This window comes from Carettochelys insculpta, chromosome 1 (genome assembly GCF_033958435.1).
Source record: "Carettochelys insculpta isolate YL-2023 chromosome 1, ASM3395843v1, whole genome shotgun sequence".
Taxonomy (NCBI): Eukaryota; Metazoa; Chordata; order Testudines; family Carettochelyidae; genus Carettochelys; species Carettochelys insculpta.
Window position 1 is genome coordinate 221,557,337 of NC_134137.1, and position 21,560 is coordinate 221,578,896.

Below are 21,560 nucleotides of genomic sequence, written 5' to 3' on the forward strand. Positions count from 1 at the left end.
AAAGGGGTACAGTTGTCTGGGAAGGTTGGGATACGCTGGACTTAGAAGTAGGATAATATGTAGTAAGGGGTGAACTTGAGTGAAAGCTTAGGCATCCAGAAGCGCATCCCTAACGCTTGGAGGCGTATCTTGGGCACAGCTGAGCCCCGGAGCTTTGCAGAATCATTGTGAAAAATCACATTCTTGCAGAAAGCCAAATGGTGGCAGGAAAGACAAGAGAGAAACTTTTTCAAACTTTCCAGGCTTCCTGGCAAGTTTTACCTAAAAGTTCAAGTTCAGCCTAAAAGTAAACCAAAGAGCTCCCTCCCTGCCAGGCCAGTGATCCCTCCGCTTGTTACTTACTCTTCAGCAGATTACGAACTCTTCAGCCAACTGGACAGTCAAAGAGATCCCTGCCTCTCAGCACCGCCTGACCCTGACCAGACTGGATCCTGGGAGCTTGTATGAAGTGGAGATGGCAGCTTATAATTGCGCAGGGGAGGGACAGACCGCCATGGTGACCTTCAGGACTGGTAAAGAACAAATTTTTTCCCTAGATGTTTGGTTTAACTCCCTGAGGTATCATCCCCCAGCCTTTCATAGAACCCTTCTGAAATTAGGCTCTCTGCCTTGTACCCTGCAGCTGACTTTTCGCCATGCATGCTGCATGTTGGTTCCCCATGCAGTGCCTGCCAAGGGGAAAGGCAGATGCCCCTAGGTTCAGAGAAAGTGGGCAGGGTGTTAGGCAGTGTGTTGAAAGCACAGACCATGGGGAATCGGGATTCCTGGGTTCCATTCCTGCTGCTGCTACTGACAGGCTGGTTGACCTCAGCCAAGTCAGATCCCTCGCGGTGGCCCAGGTAGGCATTGCTCTAGCAATGGTGGCCAGCTTCTTAGGTTCAGCTGGTGGGCCAAAGGGTGGTGGGTTCTTCACGAAGAACTTAGAAATGCTTTTCAATGGCCAAAACTGTAGCTGAACATTTGTAGAGTCACTTAGTAGTCACAGAACATTTTGTCCTCTTGGGACAATTCATCCGTGCTTAAGGCCTTGCTTCATTCGCAACATTATGGAAATTGCAGATCCTGCCAATATTAGGCTTCCAATGCAACTTTGATTGTAATGGGCTTTTTTCTGCACACTACACAAGCTTTCAGGAATTTTGAGGTTAGTAACACACACTTGTTTCCCTATTGGGACAGTAGAATCCCATGTATCTGAGCTGAAAGCAGATGGAATTCGAGCTGCAAGCACCCTGTCCTGTCTTTAGTAACATTGTAGCAAAATGTCTGGTTTTTAAAAACAAAAGAACAGCTGGTGTAAGGTAATAGGTGACTGTTTCTATTGTTCTAGCAAATTTACCGGAAACAAATAGCTTTTTTTTTTTTTCCTCCCCAGCTTTCCCAAGTTACTGCAATTAATAAAGATCCATCATTCTTTTTCTGGAAATTTTTCATGTTTTGTCTACAATTCAGCCTCAGTTATTTGACAGTCATTTGACAAAAAAATGCTGTGATGCCCTTGGGTTCTGTCAGTGCAAAGTGAAGCTAGTCTCATGCAATGGCTGTGAATTTCCAGCAGGACATCAACCCAGGAAGTAACTGTCCATCATGCTGCATCTTCTCTCATGTCATTTCTTTCTGGGCTAGGCCGGCGACCAAAACCTGACATTGTTGCCAGCAAAGAGCAGCAGATCCAAAAGGACGACCCGGGCACTAGCACTCAGAGCAGCGACCAGCTGGACAACAGCCGCCTATCGCGTAAGGCCCTACCCTGGGTGGGAATGCCATGTGTGCTCCGGGCCTCCAAGGCCAGGCTGCATCAGGATTAGAGTCAGCCCATTGGTGGGGTGACATTGCTCGGTGCTGCTAAACAGCCTCTCTGCTGTTTTTGCTCATGACTAGAGCATAGCACTTGTGTGTCATCAGGGTGTCCTGCAAGCCGCAGAACTCGAGTCGAGAGAGGTGGGAGGGACTGGGGCACACAGGTGGGGAGGCAATTGAACCAGTCCCTCTCCTCCACACTAAATTCGCTTTAGAGAAGGAAAGGCAGAGAGAGACGTTTCATGTTCAACCTTGTTCGTCTCAGCTCCAGAGGCACCCGACCGCCCCACCATCTCCACAGCCTCGGAGACATCTGTCTATGTGACCTGGATTCCCCGTGGGAACGGAGGATTCCCCATCCAGTCTTTCCGAGTGGAGTACAAGAAACTCAAGAAGTTGGGAGACTGGGTGTTGGCCACCAGTGACATACCCCCCTCTCGGCTCTCCGTGGAAATCCCAGGCCTGGAGAAAGGTAGGAGATGTGCTCCTCCCCTCTTTATTTTCCATGGGCTGCGACAATTTGTCCTTTTCCTGCATGGTGGGTCCCATCGGCTAGGCCACGCTTAGCGCTGTGGTGTTTGAGCCCCTCCAGAGAGCAGTAGAAAGCCTTCCCAGTCCTTTCTTAGTATATCTTCAGATGTTGCCCTAAATCCTGCTGCTGGTGTGCAGAGAGAGATGGAAGGGGCTCTGGGCTCCTTTGAGATCAGAGAAGGTGGTCTTCTCCTAGCTGTTCCTACGAGGGAGGTGGAACTTCACAAATTTCGGCTTGCGGACCATCCAGACAGCTTTCTGGGGAGAAAACGTGGCCTTAGTCTGGGACACAACTGAACTCAGGCCATTATTTCTTTGACTTTGGGCCCAGAAGCACCTTCTCTGCATCATCTCTCTCTGCCATCCAGTGGGGCTGAGCTGTCTGGAAGAGAGCGACAGGGCTTTCGTCTTTTGGGTGCTGTGCTGACTATTGGGTTTGTATGTGGAACCAGTCTTCTCTCATGCCATCACTTCCAACCCATTCCTTTTACCAGGCACTTCTTATAAGTTCCGTGTCCGGGCGCTGAACATACTGGGTGAGAGTGATCCCAGCGCCGCGTCCAAGCCATACATTGTGTCAGGATACAGTAACCGAGTGTACGAGCGCCCTGTCGCTGGGCCTTATATCACCTTCACCGATGCCATCAACGAGACCACAATCATGCTGAAGTGGATGGTATGGGAGAAATTCCGTGTCTGCAGGAGGGAGGGATGGGTGGCTTAGAAGATAAAATCTCAGGTGGCTAGCCACTCTCACAGGCTAGAGCAGGCTGGGCTTCATGCTTTTCTTCCTCCATGTCGATGGCTGAGCCGCTGGCCCACAGGGTGCTAAGGGAAGTGCTGGACATGCAGATTTCCAGGTGGAGCATAAAGCTGGGGCCATGACCATCTTGCTCAAAAAAGATTCCTGAAAGTGGGGTGGGTAAGCTTCCTACCTTGGCCTAATTGCTGTTTGGTTAATTAGTGCCTCTTTCCATTTCAATTGGATACATTCTTCATCTTCACTTCCTGTGCACACCTGCTGGGGGGCATTGCTGGGTGCTGCTAAACCAGCCTCTACGCTCCACTCAGAAGTGGCTTCTTTTCGGTCTGGGTTGGGTTCCTTTAGGCTCAGGGATGCTGTCCAAACAGTTGTTGTTTATTAATTAGTACACGTAAATTGACCAAAGCGCGGATGGTGCCCTTCTTTCATAGCTGCCCAGACTGAAGGGCTTTCATTAGCCCACGGTGAGCCAGAGAGATGCATTACCCCCTTCCCAGTCAGTTTCTTCTGGCCACAAATCCCCATGGAGACTTCACAGCAGACTTTCCAGGGCTGTATCTGAAGGGGTCTGGGCAAGGGTGGGGAAGGTGCAGTCTCTGTGATGAAATAGCTTGGGGAAAGCTAGGAGCTGCTGGCCAGCGGCTGTGCTGGTGGCGAGTGGGGAGTGGTGGGTTGCTAAGTCTGTCTGTCTCTCTCCTGTAAGTGGCATGTGATCACTGGATCATTACAAGATGTAGCTTTTACAGGACACCTGAACCTGAGCAAGGCTGAAACAAAGGTCATCAGCCCTCATGCACAGCCAAGTGCATCGTTAGGACGGGGGGGCTGCTGTTCATGGCAAAACCAATGGTGTCCCAGGTCCCATGGAAGCATGGGGGTTGGGATGTGACAGTGCACCCCCTTAGGTCCCTAAAGAAGCCCCTGCCCAAGAGCAGCACGGGAGGGGGAAATGCCCCTGAGACTCCTCCACAGAGAGGGATTGTTTGAGCCGCGTGGGCACCTCCTAACCGTAGCCTTCCCTGTCTCCTGCACAGTACATCCCAGCCAGTAACAACAACACCCCTATCCACGGCTTTTACATCTACTACCGACCCACCGACAGCGACAACGACAGTGACTACAAGAAGGACACGGTGGAAGGTAAGAGGTGCCGGGCGACTGGCTCCAGCACTGTATGGGTGCCAGGTGGTTTCTCCATTGAGAGTTTGTTGGCGACAAGGAGCAGCTGTGGAAGGGGCACTGCCCTGTGGCGACATGGAGGAGCCAGGGCTGCCCAGGCCCAGCCCATCTGAAGTTCTGTCCAGCACAACAAAGGGAGGTGGTGGTGGGAAGACACCTCTGGCTCACCCCTGCCCTCGTTAGGGTGCAGAGACAGGATGAGCGAGTCTGCATTTGTCAGGGAGCCAAAGACAGGGAGGCTTGGCTTGAGTTACTGGGACAGGGAGCTAACAGAGCCCTGTGTTTGTCTCCCCTTCAGGGGACCGGTACTGGCACTCCATCAGCCACCTGCAGCCAGAGACCTCCTACGACATCAAGATGCAGTGCTTCAATGAGGGCGGCGAGAGCGAGTTCAGCAATGTGATGATCTGCGAAACCAAAGGTATCCAGCTCCCATGCACGCCTCAGCAGCCTCCCGCCGCCCCTCGTCGTCATTCCCCAAAGGGCAAGGGTGGTTCAGGGGCTGGCCAGAGGAGCCAGTGGTCAGGATTAAAGATGAGAGAGGGTAACAAACAGCAGGGAGGGGCGGGGTGAGGAAGGCAGGATTTGCAGTGATGCTGTGACACTGGTATTAGGCTTGTGCACAGCTCAGCAGGGACAGCCCTGTTGGGTGAGAAATGTCACACGTGCAGGGGATAGACAATTCCCACCCCAAGAGAAGGTGGCCTGGGTTGAAGGCATGATAAAAGATGGGATTGAAGCAAATAATCTGGAGTGCAGGGGAGTGAAGAAGAAGTCAGAAGAATAATAATACGATTTCAAGTCTGAGCAAATGAACTCACATAGTGTGGGCCCTGTGGAAGATGCCCTAACCCTGCAGGAGGATTTTATCTGAAGGGAGGGTGGAGGCTCAAGAGAGCTGAGCAATGAGTGGGGGCAGCATGGGCAGAGCCTCTTCTGAGAGCTGAGCCCCCACGCAGCCAGTGGTGGTGGTGGTGAGGCCGGGGAGTGGCTGGCTGGGCACACGATGAGAGGAAAGATTGGCCAGAGAGGAGCCAAGTGGGATGTCACATGAGGACAACAGGGCTGTATCAAAGTGCAATGAAGAAGGCAGGGCTAATGGAGGGAGTCCAAGAGATGGCTACCGTGGTCCATGCCATCTGCGAGGAGGCAGAAGCTAGTGGAGGTGTTCTGGAGGGTCTGGAGAGGGGCAATAGGGGAGCTAGAAAGGAGGCTGTGGTGGTGGAGCTGGGTGATGCTCAAGGCCTGGAAGAGGTTTTGCTGTTGGTTGGAGGAAAGGGGCTGGTCTTCGGAATGTTTGGTGTGCGGAAACCAGCTGGATTTGGAGGCAGCTTGGTGATACTAGAGGGGAGGCACCAGAGATGGCTGCACAGTCTGGGCGTGCTGAGTGCAGGGAAGCTATTGGTGGTGTGAGTGACACAGAACGTGGGCAGTGGAGAGGGCTGGGGGAAAGTCCAGCTTCCCTGTTGTTGGCTGGGAGTTGCTGGTGAGACATCCAGGAGCAGATGTCAGGAAGTACAGGCTGAGCTGCAGGATTGGTTGGAGGGAGGCAGCTCAGGAGTAGCAAGGCAGATACATGACTCACCGGCACGGCTAGCAGTTGAAGCCACACAAGCGGACGAGGTTGCTGAGGGAAAGCATGCAGTGGGAGCAGAGAAGACCAAGGAGAGAGCCCTGTGGGACTCCGCTGTGGAGTCAGAGACTGACAGATACCTTCTGCTTCTCTTTAAAATCCCCTGTAGCTCTCACTGGACGCAGTCTTTCCCTTCGCTTTCCCTGTAGTGTTTAGGGGCGATGGGAGCGAGCTGCCACGTTCTATCCCAGAGGTGCTGTTTCCGTGATCGGCCCAGTGATCCCTATTACGTACGGCAAGCGAAGGGCCGTCGGGTGAACAGTGCTATAGAAATGTAATAGGATTGTTATAATAATAACAATAATAAAAAAAAGCGGGGGCTTTCTTCCCCCTACCCCCAAGCCACAAGGAGGTGGTGAGCCAGTGGTTCTGTGAACCACATTGTGTGTGCAGCTGCCTTGGTAGCGGGTTCGTTTTTAACTCCTTATCTCCCTGTTGCAGCTCGGAAGTCACCTGGGCGTTTTCTGCCCTCAACGGTGCCCCCACAGGAGCAGCCACCGCTCAGTGGTGGGCACAGTGGGCTGGGGACTGGTGCCATGGTGGCCCGCTCCAGTGATCTGCCCTACCTGATTGTAGGGGTCGTGCTGGGCTCTATTGTCCTCATCATCGTGGCCTTCATCCCCTTCTGTCTGTGGAGAGCCTGGTCCAAGCAGAGTAAGTGGCTTCCCTCTGAGGAGTGGGGAGGGTGCTGGTACAGGCTGTCACAGGGGATGGGCACCACCTGGGGAGTTTTTGAATAGTTGTGTGGGAAGATCCTGGCTGTACTGAGGAGTAAAGGCCCTATGAAGGCTTATGCAGGCAGAGGCCCAAATGTTCTCCCTTGTCCAACTTGTCAGACCAATAGTCCTGAATTTTGGAAAAGAAGAAAGCAGGGACCCTCTTCCCCTCTCTCTTCTCTATCAGGCAGGGTCCCCCTCCCACGGGGATGGGTTGGATCATTGTCCCACCTGTACGGTGCCTCAGCAGGTGGTACAACCCAGTGTGCCTCCAGGACCCTTGCAGGCCATCAGCAGTGTCTTGTTTCCTCTTTCAGATCCCTTTTTTCTTCTCCCTTTTCAGAACAAACCATTGATCTGGGCTTCCCTGGAACGGGGCTGCTGGTGTCCTCCTGCCAGTACACCATGGTGCCCCTACGGGGTGTTCCCATTCCAAGAGCCAACGGGCAGCTCTATGCTAATGGTGTTCACCTGAATGGTTGCTGCCCCTCCGGTGGGACGAGCTACCTGAGCACAAAGCCCCGGGACGACAGCCCGGGTGAAGTTCAGCAGGTACCTTCTCACCTGTCGTTAACAACCAGCACATGCAGGCTAGAGGATGGGGAGGAGGGGAGTGTTTCAGTCAAACCCAGCCTGGCCCATTGGCCAGTTGGCTAGAGCACACTCTGAAACATGTCTCCAGTCCCTCCTGCCTCAGAGCTGGGGTGGAGGTGGGGAGGGTAGCTTGCCTGGCACAGGATCCAGTTGAAGGAGACAACTTGGGCAGGCTGGAAAAGGGAAATCCAGTTCTAATTAACTTTGAATGGAAAGACTAGTGCCACCCCTCTCTCCCTGTGCCAAGAATTCCAAGTCACGGGCAGAAGGGGTACAGGGAACATCTTTGTAGTTCCAGTGATTAGACAGAGGGGTGCTGGAGAAGTTAGCAAGAGACCCTGACTTCCTGTCTCAAGATCTCCTTGCCCAAACCTCAGCAAGGCATGCTGGGATTGTACAGGGGCCAAGACGTAGGAGTCTTATTGCTCTTATGGAAACAAAGCAACAGCACAGCTGTATTCCAGACACAGTACAGGTTGTACCTCCCTTGTTTGGCACCCTCAGGACCTGATCAATCCCTGATGAGGGAATTTGCTGGAAGAAGGGAGGTCCCGTTTCCAACCCTCCAAGCCTACTGCCCCTCCTTGCCACTGGCTCCACTTTGCCCAGCTGCCCCCCACCCCCTACCTCCAGGTCCAACCCTGGAGCCCCCTTACCTCCAGCCTGGCCATGCCTGGGCTGCCAGCTGTGGCAGCTGGTATGGCCTTGTGGGTGCTGGCTGCAGCCCCAGCCAGGCTATGTACTCGTCACACAGGCTCTGGCCCTAGTTGGGCTCCTTGCCCAGGGTCACTAGCCCTCCTACTAGCTTCCCAATCTGGAGCTGTCTGGTCCAGTAACATCCGGGGTACTCCTGGACCACGGATGTTGCCAGACCAGAGAATCTTGGTTTTGGGAGGTGCAACGTGTAGTCACATGCCGGTATCATCTGATGATTCCATGGCCAGCATGAAGTGAGTTTGGTGGGCCAGTTCCCAGCAGTAGTTCTGCCCTCTGCAATACAGGAAGCAGGTTCATCCCTACATACCACCATTGTGCTGGTTCTGGAGTCCAGACCAGTCTCCATCTCTTAAATCTAATTTGGAGTCCTGCTTTTCTAAGATGCTCCTTTTCCTTTTTCTCCTTCCAACTGCAGGATGAGACCAATACCTTACTGCAGGCCAGGGTGCTTCAAAATGGTAGTGTCCAAAAACACCATCCTTCCTCCAGGTAAGCTGTAGCCCTGGGGGCTCTGATGAGGGTTGAGGAGATATGATTCACAAACATGGGACTTAGCAATTGAAACATGTTATTAAGGACACCTTCTCCAACACCCAGGATCATTCCCATTGCCTATACTCCAGGGATCTTTCCAGTCTAGTTATAAAGTGCCCCTTCCCCCAGCCCCTTCCCTTGAGAGACTATTCCACATCCTACATTTCAGTGCCTAGGATTTTTTCCAGTCTAAATGTTCTCTTTCTGAATGTCATATGATCCCTCCTAGGATATTGGGGTGGGGGTGAGGGAAGCTGGGCTAATCTTTCAGATGATAAAGACCCGCCCCCCCCCCCCCCCCCGGCTTCCCCTCTTTTTTCTGTCCCAAATAGGGATGAAGACTGAGACAGGTTAACAGGACTAACACTCCCATCCACTGTTGAGGAAGTCCCTCCAGTTGGAGGCTTGCTGTAACACTGTGGTTCATTGCTCAGATTTCAGCTCAGTGTTTCTATCAACTGTGACGCTTCCTGTTTCTACTGTCTCCTCTCACATCCTTGTTGACCAGGCTGTGACCACAGCAGCTTTGAAGAAAGTGTTTATATTGAAACTAGAACAGATTGGGAATGATTTTCTGTCAGAAAGTTCCATATCTGCATTTTTTTTCTGCTGTTTCTGGATTTTTTTTTTCTAATTTTGCATCAGAATTCTTGTTTTGTCTCAATTGGTGATTAATTTTTTTCCCCCAAAAACTTGAATTTCTTTGTCAGAGGGAAATTCAATTTTTCCGCCCCCCCCCGCCAACATCACTTGAACTAGGACAAGCTGTACTTAACACATCTGAAAGCAGAGCCAGGGCCTTCCAGTTCTTGACTATGAGCTGAGGAGCGGACTCTAGCGTGTTGTGTTGTCTTCAGCCAGATGTTGGCTTATGAGATAAGAATATGTATGTATGCCTAAGGTTCCATGGATATCTCAGTTCCTCCCCAGCAAAATCCTTCCCATTTGGGAGTACTATGTTGTACTGGAACACAGTGCCATGGCAGGTGCCGTCCAGAGCAGTTCTGCTGTCCATCCAAAGAGAATCTCTCACCGTTTCAGGCTGCTGGAATGTACCACTCGTCCTGTCCTCCTAGCAGACCTCTGAGAAGGAGTATTTAGGGATGGTGTGGACAACAACAACCCCTATCTATTTTTCCATCAGGCTCCCTGATGCTAGACCAGAAGACTGTTCGTTCCTCTATAGCCTCCCAGATGATTCCACCAATCAGCTGCTCCAGATGCACGATGACTGCTGTCATCTTCAGGCACAACTTGTTGGCCTACACCACCCAGTGACAGGAAGCAAAATGGGAGGTCCCGATCTAGAAGCCCTGAGAGATCCCACATTCCACAGAGGTGAGTGTGCAGGAGAACTTAGGCCCTGGTGCCACTATACTTGTTTAGGTAGATCTTAAAGGAAGGTATTAGTTTGGGGAGATTTCTGCAAGGTTCTTCGAGGCCAGGGATGGAGACGAACTTTCTTTTTAATGCTCAGCATTTTGGTGCTTAGGGCAATATTTGAATGCCTCACAGGGCGTAAGAACCCCCCTGCTGGGTCAGGCCAATGGTCCATTTAGCCCAGTATCCTATCTTGTGACAGTGGCCAGTGCTTTAGAGGAAAAGAACAGAACAAGGAAACTATCGAGTCATCCATCCTGTTATCCATTTCCAGCTTCTGGCAGATGCTTAGGGATACCCAGAGCATGGGTGGCATCCCTAACTGTCCATTGATGGACACATCCTTCACAAACTTACCTAATTATTTTTGAACTCCAGTTATGATTTTTGTCTTCTCAGCATCCCCTGACAAAATCTTCCACAGGTTGATTGTGAATGTGTAGCATTTCCTTATGCTTATTTTTAACTTTATGCTTATTAATTTCACTGGGTGACCCCCTGGTTCTTGTGTTGTGTGAAGGAGTAAATAAAACATACGTCTTCTCTACACCAATCATATTTTATAGTATCCCCCCCCTTAGTTGTCTGTTTTCCTAGCTGAACAGTCCCTGTCTTTTTTAACCTTTCATATGGAAGCTGTTCCATACCCCTGATCACTTTTGTTGACCTCTGTACCTTTTCCAATTATATCTTTTTTTGAAATGGGGCCACCAGAACCACATGCAGCACTCAAGATGAGTGTCCCGTAGATTTACAAAATGGTGTTACAATATTTTAGGTATCTCTTTTCCAACAGGTCCTAACCTTTTGTTGCCTTTTTGAGTGACATCGCACATTAAGATATTTTCAGAGAACTATTCACAGTGATGCCAAGATCTTTTTCTTGAGTGCTAACAGCTAATTTAGGCCCCAATATTTTGTATGCATAGTTTGGATTATTTTTTCCGATGTGTATTAATTTGCTTTTATCAGCCTTGAATTTCATCTGCCATTTTGTTGTCAGTTACCCAATTTTGTGAGGTCCCTTTGTAACTCTGCAAATCTGCTTTGAACTTGACTATCCTGAATAATTTTGTCTTCTGCAAATTTTGCTACTTCACTAGTTACCCCTTTTTTTTCAGATAATTTATTACTATGTTGAACAGAACTGTTTCCAGTACAGATCTCTGGGGCACACCACTATTTACCTCTTGCCATTCCGAAAACTATTTGTTCGTACCCTTTGTCTGTCTTTTAACCAGTTACTGATTTATGAGAGCGCCTTTCCTCTTACACAGTAATTATTTACTTTTCTTACAAGCCTTTGGTGAAGGACCTTGTCAAAGGCTTTCCAAAAGTCTAAGTGCATTATATATACAGGGTCATCCTTGTCCACATGTTTGTTTGACCCCCTCAGAGAATTTTGGTAGATTAGTGAAGTATGATTTCCCCTTATAAAAGCTGTGTTGATGCTTGCCCACCAAGTGTGTCTGATAATTCTGTTTTTTACTGTAGTTTCAACCAGTTTGCCTGGTTCTGAAGTTAGTATTGGTGGCCTGTAATTGCCAGGATCACACAGCAACATGAGGAGACCAGCACAGCAGGTGGAAACCACAAAACTGGTCCAGCACATTGGTAGACGGGACATTTATCTGGCAGAAGAGGGCTTCCTAGAACCAGCTCATTCTCTTTATTCTGAGATGTTGCATCCAGGGACAACTTGTCTGCCCCGTGGCAGGTACCTAACCTGGTGAAGTACCTAAGACATGTATTTGGCCACTGTGGTGCCTTAACCTTCCAGTGCTTGCATCTCCCAGGCTGCCTCTCAAGTAAGTGCATAGGAGGACACATTTGAGTTCAGGTAAGAGTGGTCCACCATGCATGAGGCTGATCCACCAAAACAATTCTACCTAGTGAGGGAAACAAATCAGTTAGTCTCAGGTGCCCTGCAACACACTTTATCTGTTACCATATCTCCATAGGACACAGTCACCCACACAGCAGGAATGGGGAGAATCAAGCACCATGTCACTTTTCCTTTGTCAATAGGGTCCATTGCTAGAAGGTGGTGTGGACTTCGCTGCTCATCCTGGTATGTTCATGCACTGGTCAAAGCTATTTTCTTTGGTTGTAATTGCTTCTTGCTCCCCTCCCTTCTCAGGTACCCCTTGCTGCCCTGGCCTGGTGCCAGTTGAAGAAGTAGAGAGGCTGGACTGCTGCCAGATCAGAGGAGAGCTGTGTCCCCAGAACCCAACCATCACCTATTTGGGGAAGGACTCAGTGAGGCATCTGAGCAGCAGCCCTCCACGGCACATGCCCTTTGAGACGCCTCCTCCTACTAGTTAGGGACAAAGCTGCCTTTGCAAAAGACTATTATTCTAAAGAGAGAGACTGGGTATTTATTTTTGTATAACAGCCCTATTTATATATTTATGCACTTGTAAATAGATGTGTATGTACTTTTTATAATGCTATTGAGAGAGAGGGGAGCCTGAGCAAGGGAGCAGGAGGAGACAAACTGGGGCATCTGCCAGCAGTAGCCTCAGGCTATTAATCAGCACCCAGACCAGGAAAAGCAGCCTTCTGCTCAACAAAAGAAGCATCAGAAGACATCCAGCCAAACACTACTGTGAAGAGGAAACTGGTCTAAGGTGTGTTTTGCAGCAGGGACTATGTTAAAGATGAGACTGTGGAAAAAGAGGGTCCCTTTTTGCTCCCAGCTAGAAGGGATCTGGCAACATGCTCCTCAGAATGGATGGAAATCATGTACAATACATATTGGCATTAACAACCCTTCACATACACACTGCCTGTAGTAGCATGTATGCAAAGCCAATCCCCTGCTTTAACAGCTAAAATAAAGGTTTTCATCTTCTTCTCTGTGGTCTGATATATGCTGAATAGTTCTATGCTGAGCTCTGTCTCCTTCCAGGGCAAGAGCAGAGAAAGGGCAGGTGTTATTTTCTATAGGTTACTGCTTTACACAGAGCCCCCAGAGGCTTCCTCTAAATCCAGGATTCAGAACCAGAGGTGAGGCCCAGTCCAGCTCCAGGTGAAGTCAGAACACCCATTAGAGGACCAAAGTCAAACCTTCGAACTGGCGGTGACCAAAGATGTGCAGAACAATCTTTTGTCCAGCCTCTCCCTTTTTTTTCAGCACCTTCTCAGAAGGATTCTTGCCACACGCAGACAGTACAAGAAACACTAGCTGTACTGCGATGGATGCAACTGCCCTGCATTTGCCCAATTTGGATCTCCGATGCTTTTCATTTCTGCTTGCTGGCACCGAGAGCTTTAGGCAATTTAGGACTGAATCTTCCTTGGAGGCATGAAGCTTCAAGTTCTGCTCCTTCCTCATGGCTACAAGTTCAGTTCTATCCCGCTGTCACTTTCCTTTCCCTCCAGCTGAGAGTGGTTTGTATATTTGATTGTGGTTCAGTTCATACAAACCACCTCACAAAGAACAAACTGGAACAACCTCAATAGGGGCAGAGAGCCCATGAGGGTTGGTTGGTTCGGAAAAGGTCTCTGGACCATTAAAGTCCAGGGCTGGGCTCCTCCTGCCTTAGAAGCAAACCTTACCATTTGAGGACTGAGGCAGTGAGACTGCAGCAGGGCTGTAGACCATAGTCAAAACACCCATGCTATAGATCAAAAAAGAAGACTCCAGGAGCAGGAAAAGTAAGACATGCTTTTTGTCTTCTACAACCTACTTCTCCTCTGAAAAGTTGGAGCAAGTCTATATTTACCTCAATGTCAAACCAGCATTAGAACACAGGCTGAGGCCTATCACTCCCATACCATGAACACCCCAGGCACACTTTTCCCTACCACAGACACCAGTACCCCAATTCATAACAGTTCCTTATCGTTACTGAGCTGAGGCAAGCAGCAATGTCTGATTTAGTAATGACCTTCCCTTCTTTGGGCAAAATTTAACACTTCAGACACTAAAGAAGTTCATCTGCTGTATTCAGCATCTAGTTCTGGGCTTTTCAACTTGTTCCACCCTCTCATTCCTCCTTTCACAACGTGCCCCTCCTTTCCTCAGCAGAGGGCATCTGCAGTATTTGGCCAGCCTGCTCTTTAGCATACAGCTGGTGGACAAGGCCTCGCTTGGAAATCACTCTCTGCTTCCTTTTGACAGGATAGGCTACACCACAAGCTGCCACTGTAAGAAGCTCATTAGCTACACTTTAGGTATCCAAGTACTGACCATAGAACGGGGCAGGCAATTTCCAGTGGGTAGATCTCACACGTTAAAAATTACTCCCTCTTGAACAGGGGATAAGAGTATTCATTCGCTGCAAAGCTCTGCAAGACATCACTAATACAGCTCAATGATTACACCTGGAGCACTACCTACCCTCTCATCTTCTGGCCAAGATTATGATAAAGGTGTAAGAGAGGCATGACTATGAGTTGAGATTCCCTCTTACCCACGCTTTTTTCCTTTTTGTTACCTGACTGTACTGCTACTATTACTATTAAATTTGCACCAAGAGAGGCCTGACTTTGCATTACCCGCCCCCCCCGCTTGCTTTTACACACACACACACACACACTCTCTCTCTCTCTCTCTCTCTCTTTCACTAGTCTTCTCTGTAAGGGTAGCCACTAGCAAACCAAACCACAATGTCAAGGAAAGCTTTTTTTGCCTTGCTTTGACAGCCATGCTACTAATATAGGTTAGACTACGGAGCCCTTGAGTATCGGCCTAAGACATCACATCCAATGGCTGAACGCTGTCAGGAAGAGCTCACACTGGAAAAGTCATCACTTGAGCGCAAAATTGGACACCTTGGTAAAAGAGATGCTCTTATTCAACGGTGTGTGATACATGGGTCAACAGGTGAAATTTTATGGGCAAAGGGTAACAAGTTCAAAAGCCAGCTCGGTGATTTAAGCATGTAGACACTTAAATCACTTCTGGAAAAACATTACCTTAGCAGCTCAGAATGAGCCCTTTTGGCCTTAAAAAAAAAATCAAAGTGTAGACTAGCCTCAAAGCAATATAGCCTGCTTACAAACTTTTATTAGCTATACTATGATGCCAACTTCAGAACTAACTTTGCATAGTTAAAATCCATGAAATGCCTTCCCCGTCTTTGTGCTTATTATCCTGCAAGGGTGTGTTGCCTAATTACTATAGTTAAGAAATTACCCATCACACACACAGAAGAAGATATAAAAACAGATAATCTTTCAGGACACATGGAAGGGAATGAGCTACCCTGCTGCTTGGAAGACAAAGTAGTAAAGAGGGGACAGCCAGATGCTAGGCCTTTGACTAGTCTGGGGTAAATGAGCTATGCACAGTTATAGCTCAAAGGCAGGTCTGACTGACATGAAGAATGGCTTGTAACAGCCAGGGAAGAACAGGCTGAGCGCTTAGTGCAGTCATTGCTTAAAGGGTATATAAAAACTGTAACAAATCAACATTAAGTCAAGCTGTTTGCTGCAGCTCATCCTATGCTGCAGACAGCAGAATACAGCTTCCAGCTAGCAAGGTGCTAACTGGCTCTGCACAGACGATCACTGCATTTTTGGGATCTGTAGCATCCGTAGCTTCTCTTGATTAGAGAGATCCTATGGAAGATGGGAAACATGGAACCCCGCAAGCAGATTGCAAAGATGATAAAAACCTTTTGGGCCGAACTTATTGGGACCAGAGCTTGAGCCTTTTGCTGACATATGCCAATCAGAAGGGAAATGTCTAATGAATGAGGCTAGTGACAGAAGAAACTTTAGTTTAGTATTTTGGTATCTGGCGGTGGCTGAGGTGGTGGGAAAATGCGCCCGTCTTTTCTGCTTAAGAGAGTGATTTCCTCCTTGAGTACTTCTGCCTCCTGGGCCTGGAGTTGGACCAGCGTAATCAGCCTCTTTTTCTCCTCGAGCTCAGCTTTCCGGGGGCCCTGGAATTCTGCTCCCTGTAGGAAGAGGTAAACAGAGCTCATGTGAAGTGAAGCCATGTCTTCCCCCGTGCTTAAGCTCAGAAAGCAAAGCCTTTCCCTCACCAACCCCAGCCTAGAACAAGTTTACAACTTCTCCACTCACATCTTCCAACCACTCAGTAAGTGGCAGTTAATTCAATGCTGGGCCTGAGCGAAAGCTCCCACAGGGGAGAGAACACATGTTATTTCACTCAGACCACACTGCACAAAATGGAGTGGTGTGGACTGCTCGAGGGAAATCCCACCCAATCTCCTTTCAGTAAGAAATATGGCGGTTGCAGGGCAATGTTAAAAGGAAGGCAAGGTCTTAACAAAGGGAGAAGGGGTCATGGCCTGCTCTAGTGGGGATATGGATGAACGCCGCCCCACTGCAATAAAAAGTGGAGTTGGTGCTTAACTTTTACCATGGGTCATCATAACCTCAGAGCACCACATGTTGAGCGCAGTACAAAGAATTCTAAAGGCCTCCTAGTGGGAACACACAAAGGCTGGTTACCAAACAGTCACAAACAAGTTAAGCATAGGGCAGCAGGACAGTTTACCAGGTTATTCTGCAGAGCGTCCAGCTTTGTTTCCAGTCCTTGCTTTTCAATGCAGAAGCTGTTCAGCTGCTGCAGCTTGCTGGTGTTTTCTTTCATCAGCATCATCAGCCGTTGCCGCAACTCAAAAATCTTCTCCTGGGATGGAAGAAAGGTGAAGGACACTTTCCTTTTTTCCAGTGGCAAATAGCATAATATTGTATGGAGCAGATGTTTCATAATGAAGCTGCTCTCGCGCTCACTGAAGTCAATGGCAGAATTCCCTGGGCCAGATCCAGACCAGAAAGTTATACTGATGTAAACTCGGAGAAACTCCACTGACCTGTACTGAATTACCTCAACAGATCTGAACCCAAAATGTTGCCCAAAGACAGTTTTGTCATTGAGTTCTTTACAAGGAGGTGAAAAGGAGACACAATGTATTAAATATTGGAGGGGGTAGCCATGTTAGTCTGGATCCATAACAGCAACGAAGAGTCCTGTGGCACCTTATAGACTTTTTATATATATAACTTTTCTGTTAGCCTATAAGGTGCCACAGGACCCTTTGTTGCTGTTACAATGTATTAAAAACATGTATGCAGGCTTCTGTGTTTTCCTGTGCAGTTCTCGGAGAAACAATAGCATTTTGGTCAAATGCCTTAAATTAAAGCAGACAACAGTGTGCATGTTTATATGGGAGGTCTTCCATGTCTGCTGACTTTTGCAACCACTCTTAAATGTGTTGCCAATGTTCCTTATGTTTTTCATACTTTTAAAATGACAAAAATAATGCTTGGGTATTCTAACAATAACTGGAGGGGTGGTTCCTGTTTACAAAGTAATGGCTGGGTCTCGGGTTGAAGAAACACTTAGGTCTGGAGGCTAAGCTCTGACTAACAAGTAGGCTCAGATGTTTATTAGTCCAGAATACTGTTTTCCAGATATCAAAAAAGTATTTTTAAATAATTATTTGTATTCCTGTAGCACCCAGGAACCCCATCAGGCTTGGTGCTGTACAGACAGCCCCTACCCTAAAGCACTTAGTAGCTAAATTAAGTATTACAGCTGAAATTTTCAAAGCAGGACTTAGGCTGCTGCTACACTACCATTGTTCTGTCAGAGGTGCCACTGTAATGAGGCAATTGGAAGCAGGCCAATAAGGCGCTGGTGTGCATACTCAGCACCTCATTAGCATAATGGCAGCTGCTTGAACAGACTTCGAATTTCAGATTGAGAGTGAAGATGGGGGCAGCTTCAAAATAAGTGCCCTGCTTCAACATTCCCTTTCTCTCACAGAACTAGATTAGAATAAGGAAATGTCGAAGCGGGGTGCTTATTTCGAAGTTGCTCCAATCTTCAGCAGCAATCTGAAAATTGAAGTCTGTTTGTGTGGCTGCCATTATGCTAATGATGTGCTGAATATGCATGTGAACGCCTCATTAGTCTGCTTCCAATTGCCTCATTACCATGGCACCTCCGATGGGACAATGGTAGTGTAGCAGCAGCCTTAGGGGATTAGGCGCTGAACACCAATTAAAGAGAACACCACCCTGGGAATCCCTTAGAAAGACAGGAACTGAACTCAGAGAAAATGGTGATGATGTATTATGTGAAAGGTAGATAAGGCTTTTTTTGGACAGCTGACAGAAGTTCCCAGCTCACAGGCCTGGTTCTCATGAGGCAATGCAATCACCCTGACACCAGTCAGCCACCCAGGGATGTGAAGGTAACAAGAAGGGTTTCTACAGGTATGTGTCCAACAAGACAAAAATCAGGGAAACTCTAGGCCCCTTGCTGAATGGGGGAGGCAATCTAGTGACAGATGACTTGGAAAAAGCTGACGTACTCCATGCTTTTGTTTTCTGTCTCCGTCTTCACAGACAGGTGTCAGAGAGGTGGCCGTGTCAGTCTGTATCTTCAAGAACAACAAGAAGTCCTGTGGTACCTTATAGACTGACAGATATTTTGGGGCATGAGCTTCTGTGGGCAAAGACCCGCTTCACAGACAAGGTCATCTTCCAGAATGCTGCACTGGGCCACACAGTAGGGGGAGGAGGTGAGCAGTCCTCAGGGATGAAAGAATAGGAAAAGGCCTATTTATAAAAGATGGACATGCACAAGTCCATGGGGCAGGATCTAACGCGTCCAAGGGTGCTGAGGGAGTTGGCTGATGCAATTGCAGAGCCAATGGACATTATCTTTTAAAACCTGCAATGATGAAGGTGGTCCCAGATGGTCAGAAAAAGGCAAATGTAGTGCCCATCTTTTAAAAAGAGAATAAGGAACTGCAGACCAGTCAGCCTCACCTCAGTCCCTGGAAATATCATGGAGCAGGTCCTCAAGGAATCCATTCTGAAGCACTTAGATGAGAAAATGGAGATCAGGAACAGTCAACATGGATTCACCAAGGGCAAGTCATGCCTGACCAACCTGATTTGCCTTCTGGGGTAACTGGCTCTGTGGTATGGGGAAAGCGGTGGATGAGATAAATTTTGACTTCAGCAAAGCTTCAGATATGCTCTCCCACAGTATTCTTGCCAGCAAGTTAAAGTAGTATGAATTGGATGCCTGAACTATAAGGTGGATAGAAAGCTGGCTAGACTGTCAGGCTCATCGAGTAGTGATCAACAGCTGCAGGTCCAGCTGGCAGCTGGTATCAAGCAGAGTGCCCCAGGAATCAGGCCTGGGGCCAGTTTTGCTCAGCATCTTTGTTAATGAGCTGGATGCTGGGATGAACTGCACCCTTAGCAAGCTTGCGGATGACGCCAAACTGTGCAGAGAGGTAGATAAACTGGAGGATAGGAAGAGGGTTCAGAGTGGCAAAATGGAGTTCGGGGCCCTAAGAAATCAACAAGGACAAGTGCAGAGTCATGCACAAAGGATGGAAGAATCCCAAGCACTGCTACAGGCTGCGGACTAGTTGGCTAAGTGGCAGTTCTGCAGAAAAGGACCTGAGCATTACAGTAGATGAGAAGCTGGATGTGAGTCAGTGCACCTTTAGCCTAGTGGGATATTGGCCTGAATTAATAGGAACCTTGTCAGCAGATCGAGGGAGGTGATTATTCCCCTCTGTTTGGTACTGATGAGGCCACTGCTAAAGTATTGTGTCCAGTCTTGGGTCACCTATTACAGAAAGGATGTGGACACACTGAGGAGTATTCAGTGGAGAGCAACACAAATGATTACAGGGCTAGGCTCAGGATGTAATTAGGAGAGGCTGAAGGAAATGGAGTTATTTAAATTTCCAGAAGAGAAGAATGATAGGGCAATTGAGCCTTCAACTACCTGAAGGTGGGTTCCTAAGTGGATGGAGCTAGGCTATTCTCAGTGGTGGTAGATGATAGAACAAAGAGAAATGGTCTCAAGTTGCAGTGGGGGAGGTCTAGGTTTTTAGGAAAAACTATTTCACTAGCAGGTGGCAAAGCACTGGGATGGGTTACCTAGAGATTTGGTGAAATTTCCATCCCTAGAGGTTTGTAAGGCCTGGCTTGACGAAGCCCTGGCTGGGTGATTTAGTTGGGGTTGGTCCTACTTTAAGAAGGGGTTGGACTAGATAATCTCCTGTGGTTTCTTCCAACCCTAATCTGAGATTTTATCATCTGCCAGTAAAAACCAGCAAGTGTTACAGGAGTTTGGGACTGAAGTAGAAAGGATTTGGGGATATGAGTGGAAAAAGGGTATGGTTTAAAAATGACTAGTGAAAAGAAGTTAAGAACCCCCCACTGAAAAGATTTTTATACAGCTATTCAGTTTCTAGGCAAGTGAATTTCTTATAATTGCAGCTGTATCACTGGCCTAGAGGCTTCTGTCCCTGCTCCTTACCTCCCACTTTTTGAGTTCCTGGGCATGCATGTGCTCTTTTTCCATCATTTTCATCTTTAGCTCTTCCAGGTTTGTGTTAACAGAGAGGGTCTGCAGGGCCTCCAAATCCACCACCCGGCCAAACTTCATCAGCATCAGCTGATTACAGTTCTCTTCCAATCCTACCAGAACAGTCATCACATTTAAGATGTATATTCTGAAACATTTTTCACAGGTTAACAAAACAGCTAATACAGCTATGGAGATGGAGAGTTGCCTAGGATACAGAGCCAGAGGGGACTAGAACTCAGAAGGTCTTGGGTGCAGATCCCAGCTTTGCTAGGAGATGACCTTGGGTAAATCACTTTGCTGCTCAACGCATCAGTTTCCCCAGCTGTAAAATAGGCTAATGATTCAGATTTCTTTTCCTTTGTGGAGCTCTTAGAGAGCCACAAAATGAATCAGAGTGAGGCTGGAATAGTAGCCAGCAGTCCTGACCCTGTAACCAGCCCTATTTCATATCATTCATGGTCAATCTATAGCAGCAATGTGCAACCTAGGCAAATGAATGGGCCATGTGAGTGGCTTTCCTTCATCTCAGTGGGCTGCAAGATTGTCATAACCAAGATGGCCCGCTGGAATAGGGCAGTTTTGCCAGCTGCACTTGAGTACCTAGAGTTTGCAGCGTGTGCCAATTGAACTTTAGCAATTCTTTGATTAGATGCAGAGGGAGCACCTGGCTCTCACAGTCAATGATGTGTGTCATCAGTACACACCTCCCTTCCAGTGCCTGTCACTTCAGTAATGCCAGTAGGAAAAATATGCTGACAGAAACCAGCAGAATTTAGGAACTGGTGGGCAACAGTAAACAAAATGTCTCATAGGCTACATACACATAGAGCTGTTGCCTACCACAGCTCTGTATCACTGCAAACCCACTGATGCCTATGAAAAACAGTTCTACTGCTGTGCTTCCTTTTGCTTATTTCTCCATTCCGGTCATAATGCCATCAGCACCATCTCCACAGTACTCCACTGGGATACTGGAGTCAGCGCAGGGAGCAGAGGTGAAAAAGGCAGTTAATGAATGAACTAACACTCAGCAATACGTACACATTAGACATGGATGTATGCAAGAAAAGATGCCCACCCACCTCTAAGACAGAAAGAGATCTAGCATGCCATACACACAGCAGATAAAACCAAACTGTGCTTAGGAACTCACGCCGAATCCTTATCTCTAACTCCCTCCTATCCCGGATGAGCTGCTTATGCTGCTGTCGGGCCTGTTTGTAGAGCTCCCTCTGCTCCAACTTCTCATGCTGCAGGGCCATGATCCTTTGGTGCAGATACTCCAAGGCATGGTTGGTAAACACCAAGGCTTGGGACAGGTCACTGGGTAACTCTCCATTTACCACATACTCCACCTGCAGAAATAGTCAGATAATAATCAGACAA

At 48.2% G+C, this 21,560-nt stretch overlaps 2 protein-coding genes across 5 annotated transcripts in view; one reads left to right on the forward strand and one right to left on the reverse strand.

The window, feature by feature from the left end:
* Nucleotides 1-12,959, forward strand: part of BOC (BOC cell adhesion associated, oncogene regulated) — an 80,030-nt gene extending 67,071 nt beyond the window's left edge. For 2 of the 4 annotated variants that reach the window (XM_075000047.1, XM_075000058.1), the window contains exons 9-19: nucleotides 350-512; nucleotides 1,627-1,737; nucleotides 2,066-2,272; nucleotides 2,826-3,007; nucleotides 4,129-4,234; nucleotides 4,572-4,694; nucleotides 6,348-6,560; nucleotides 6,966-7,174; nucleotides 8,349-8,422; nucleotides 9,612-9,805; nucleotides 11,988-12,959. In XM_075000047.1, the coding sequence (XP_074856148.1) occupies nucleotides 350-512; nucleotides 1,627-1,737; nucleotides 2,066-2,272; nucleotides 2,826-3,007; nucleotides 4,129-4,234; nucleotides 4,572-4,694; nucleotides 6,348-6,560; nucleotides 6,966-7,174; nucleotides 8,349-8,422; nucleotides 9,612-9,805; nucleotides 11,988-12,172 (1,767 nt within the window). In that variant the 3' untranslated portion in view covers nucleotides 12,173-12,959. The remainder of the gene's footprint in view (nucleotides 1-349; nucleotides 513-1,626; nucleotides 1,738-2,065; nucleotides 2,273-2,825; nucleotides 3,008-4,128; nucleotides 4,235-4,571; nucleotides 4,695-6,347; nucleotides 6,561-6,965; nucleotides 7,175-8,348; nucleotides 8,423-9,611; nucleotides 9,806-11,987) is intronic. The other 2 variants (XM_075000067.1, XM_075000076.1) reach the window with 2 other exon arrangements.
* A 1,541-nt stretch (nucleotides 12,960-14,500) lies between these two features.
* Nucleotides 14,501-21,560, reverse strand: part of CFAP44 (cilia and flagella associated protein 44) — a 117,657-nt gene continuing 110,597 nt past the window's right edge. Inside the window, exons 34-37 of the mRNA XM_074983552.1 lie at nucleotides 21,328-21,529; nucleotides 20,124-20,284; nucleotides 16,323-16,457; nucleotides 14,501-15,756 (exon numbers count right to left, since the gene is read on the reverse strand). Coding sequence (XP_074839653.1) covers nucleotides 15,574-15,756; nucleotides 16,323-16,457; nucleotides 20,124-20,284; nucleotides 21,328-21,529 — 681 coding nt within the window. The 3' untranslated portion in view covers nucleotides 14,501-15,573. The remainder of the gene's footprint in view (nucleotides 15,757-16,322; nucleotides 16,458-20,123; nucleotides 20,285-21,327; nucleotides 21,530-21,560) is intronic.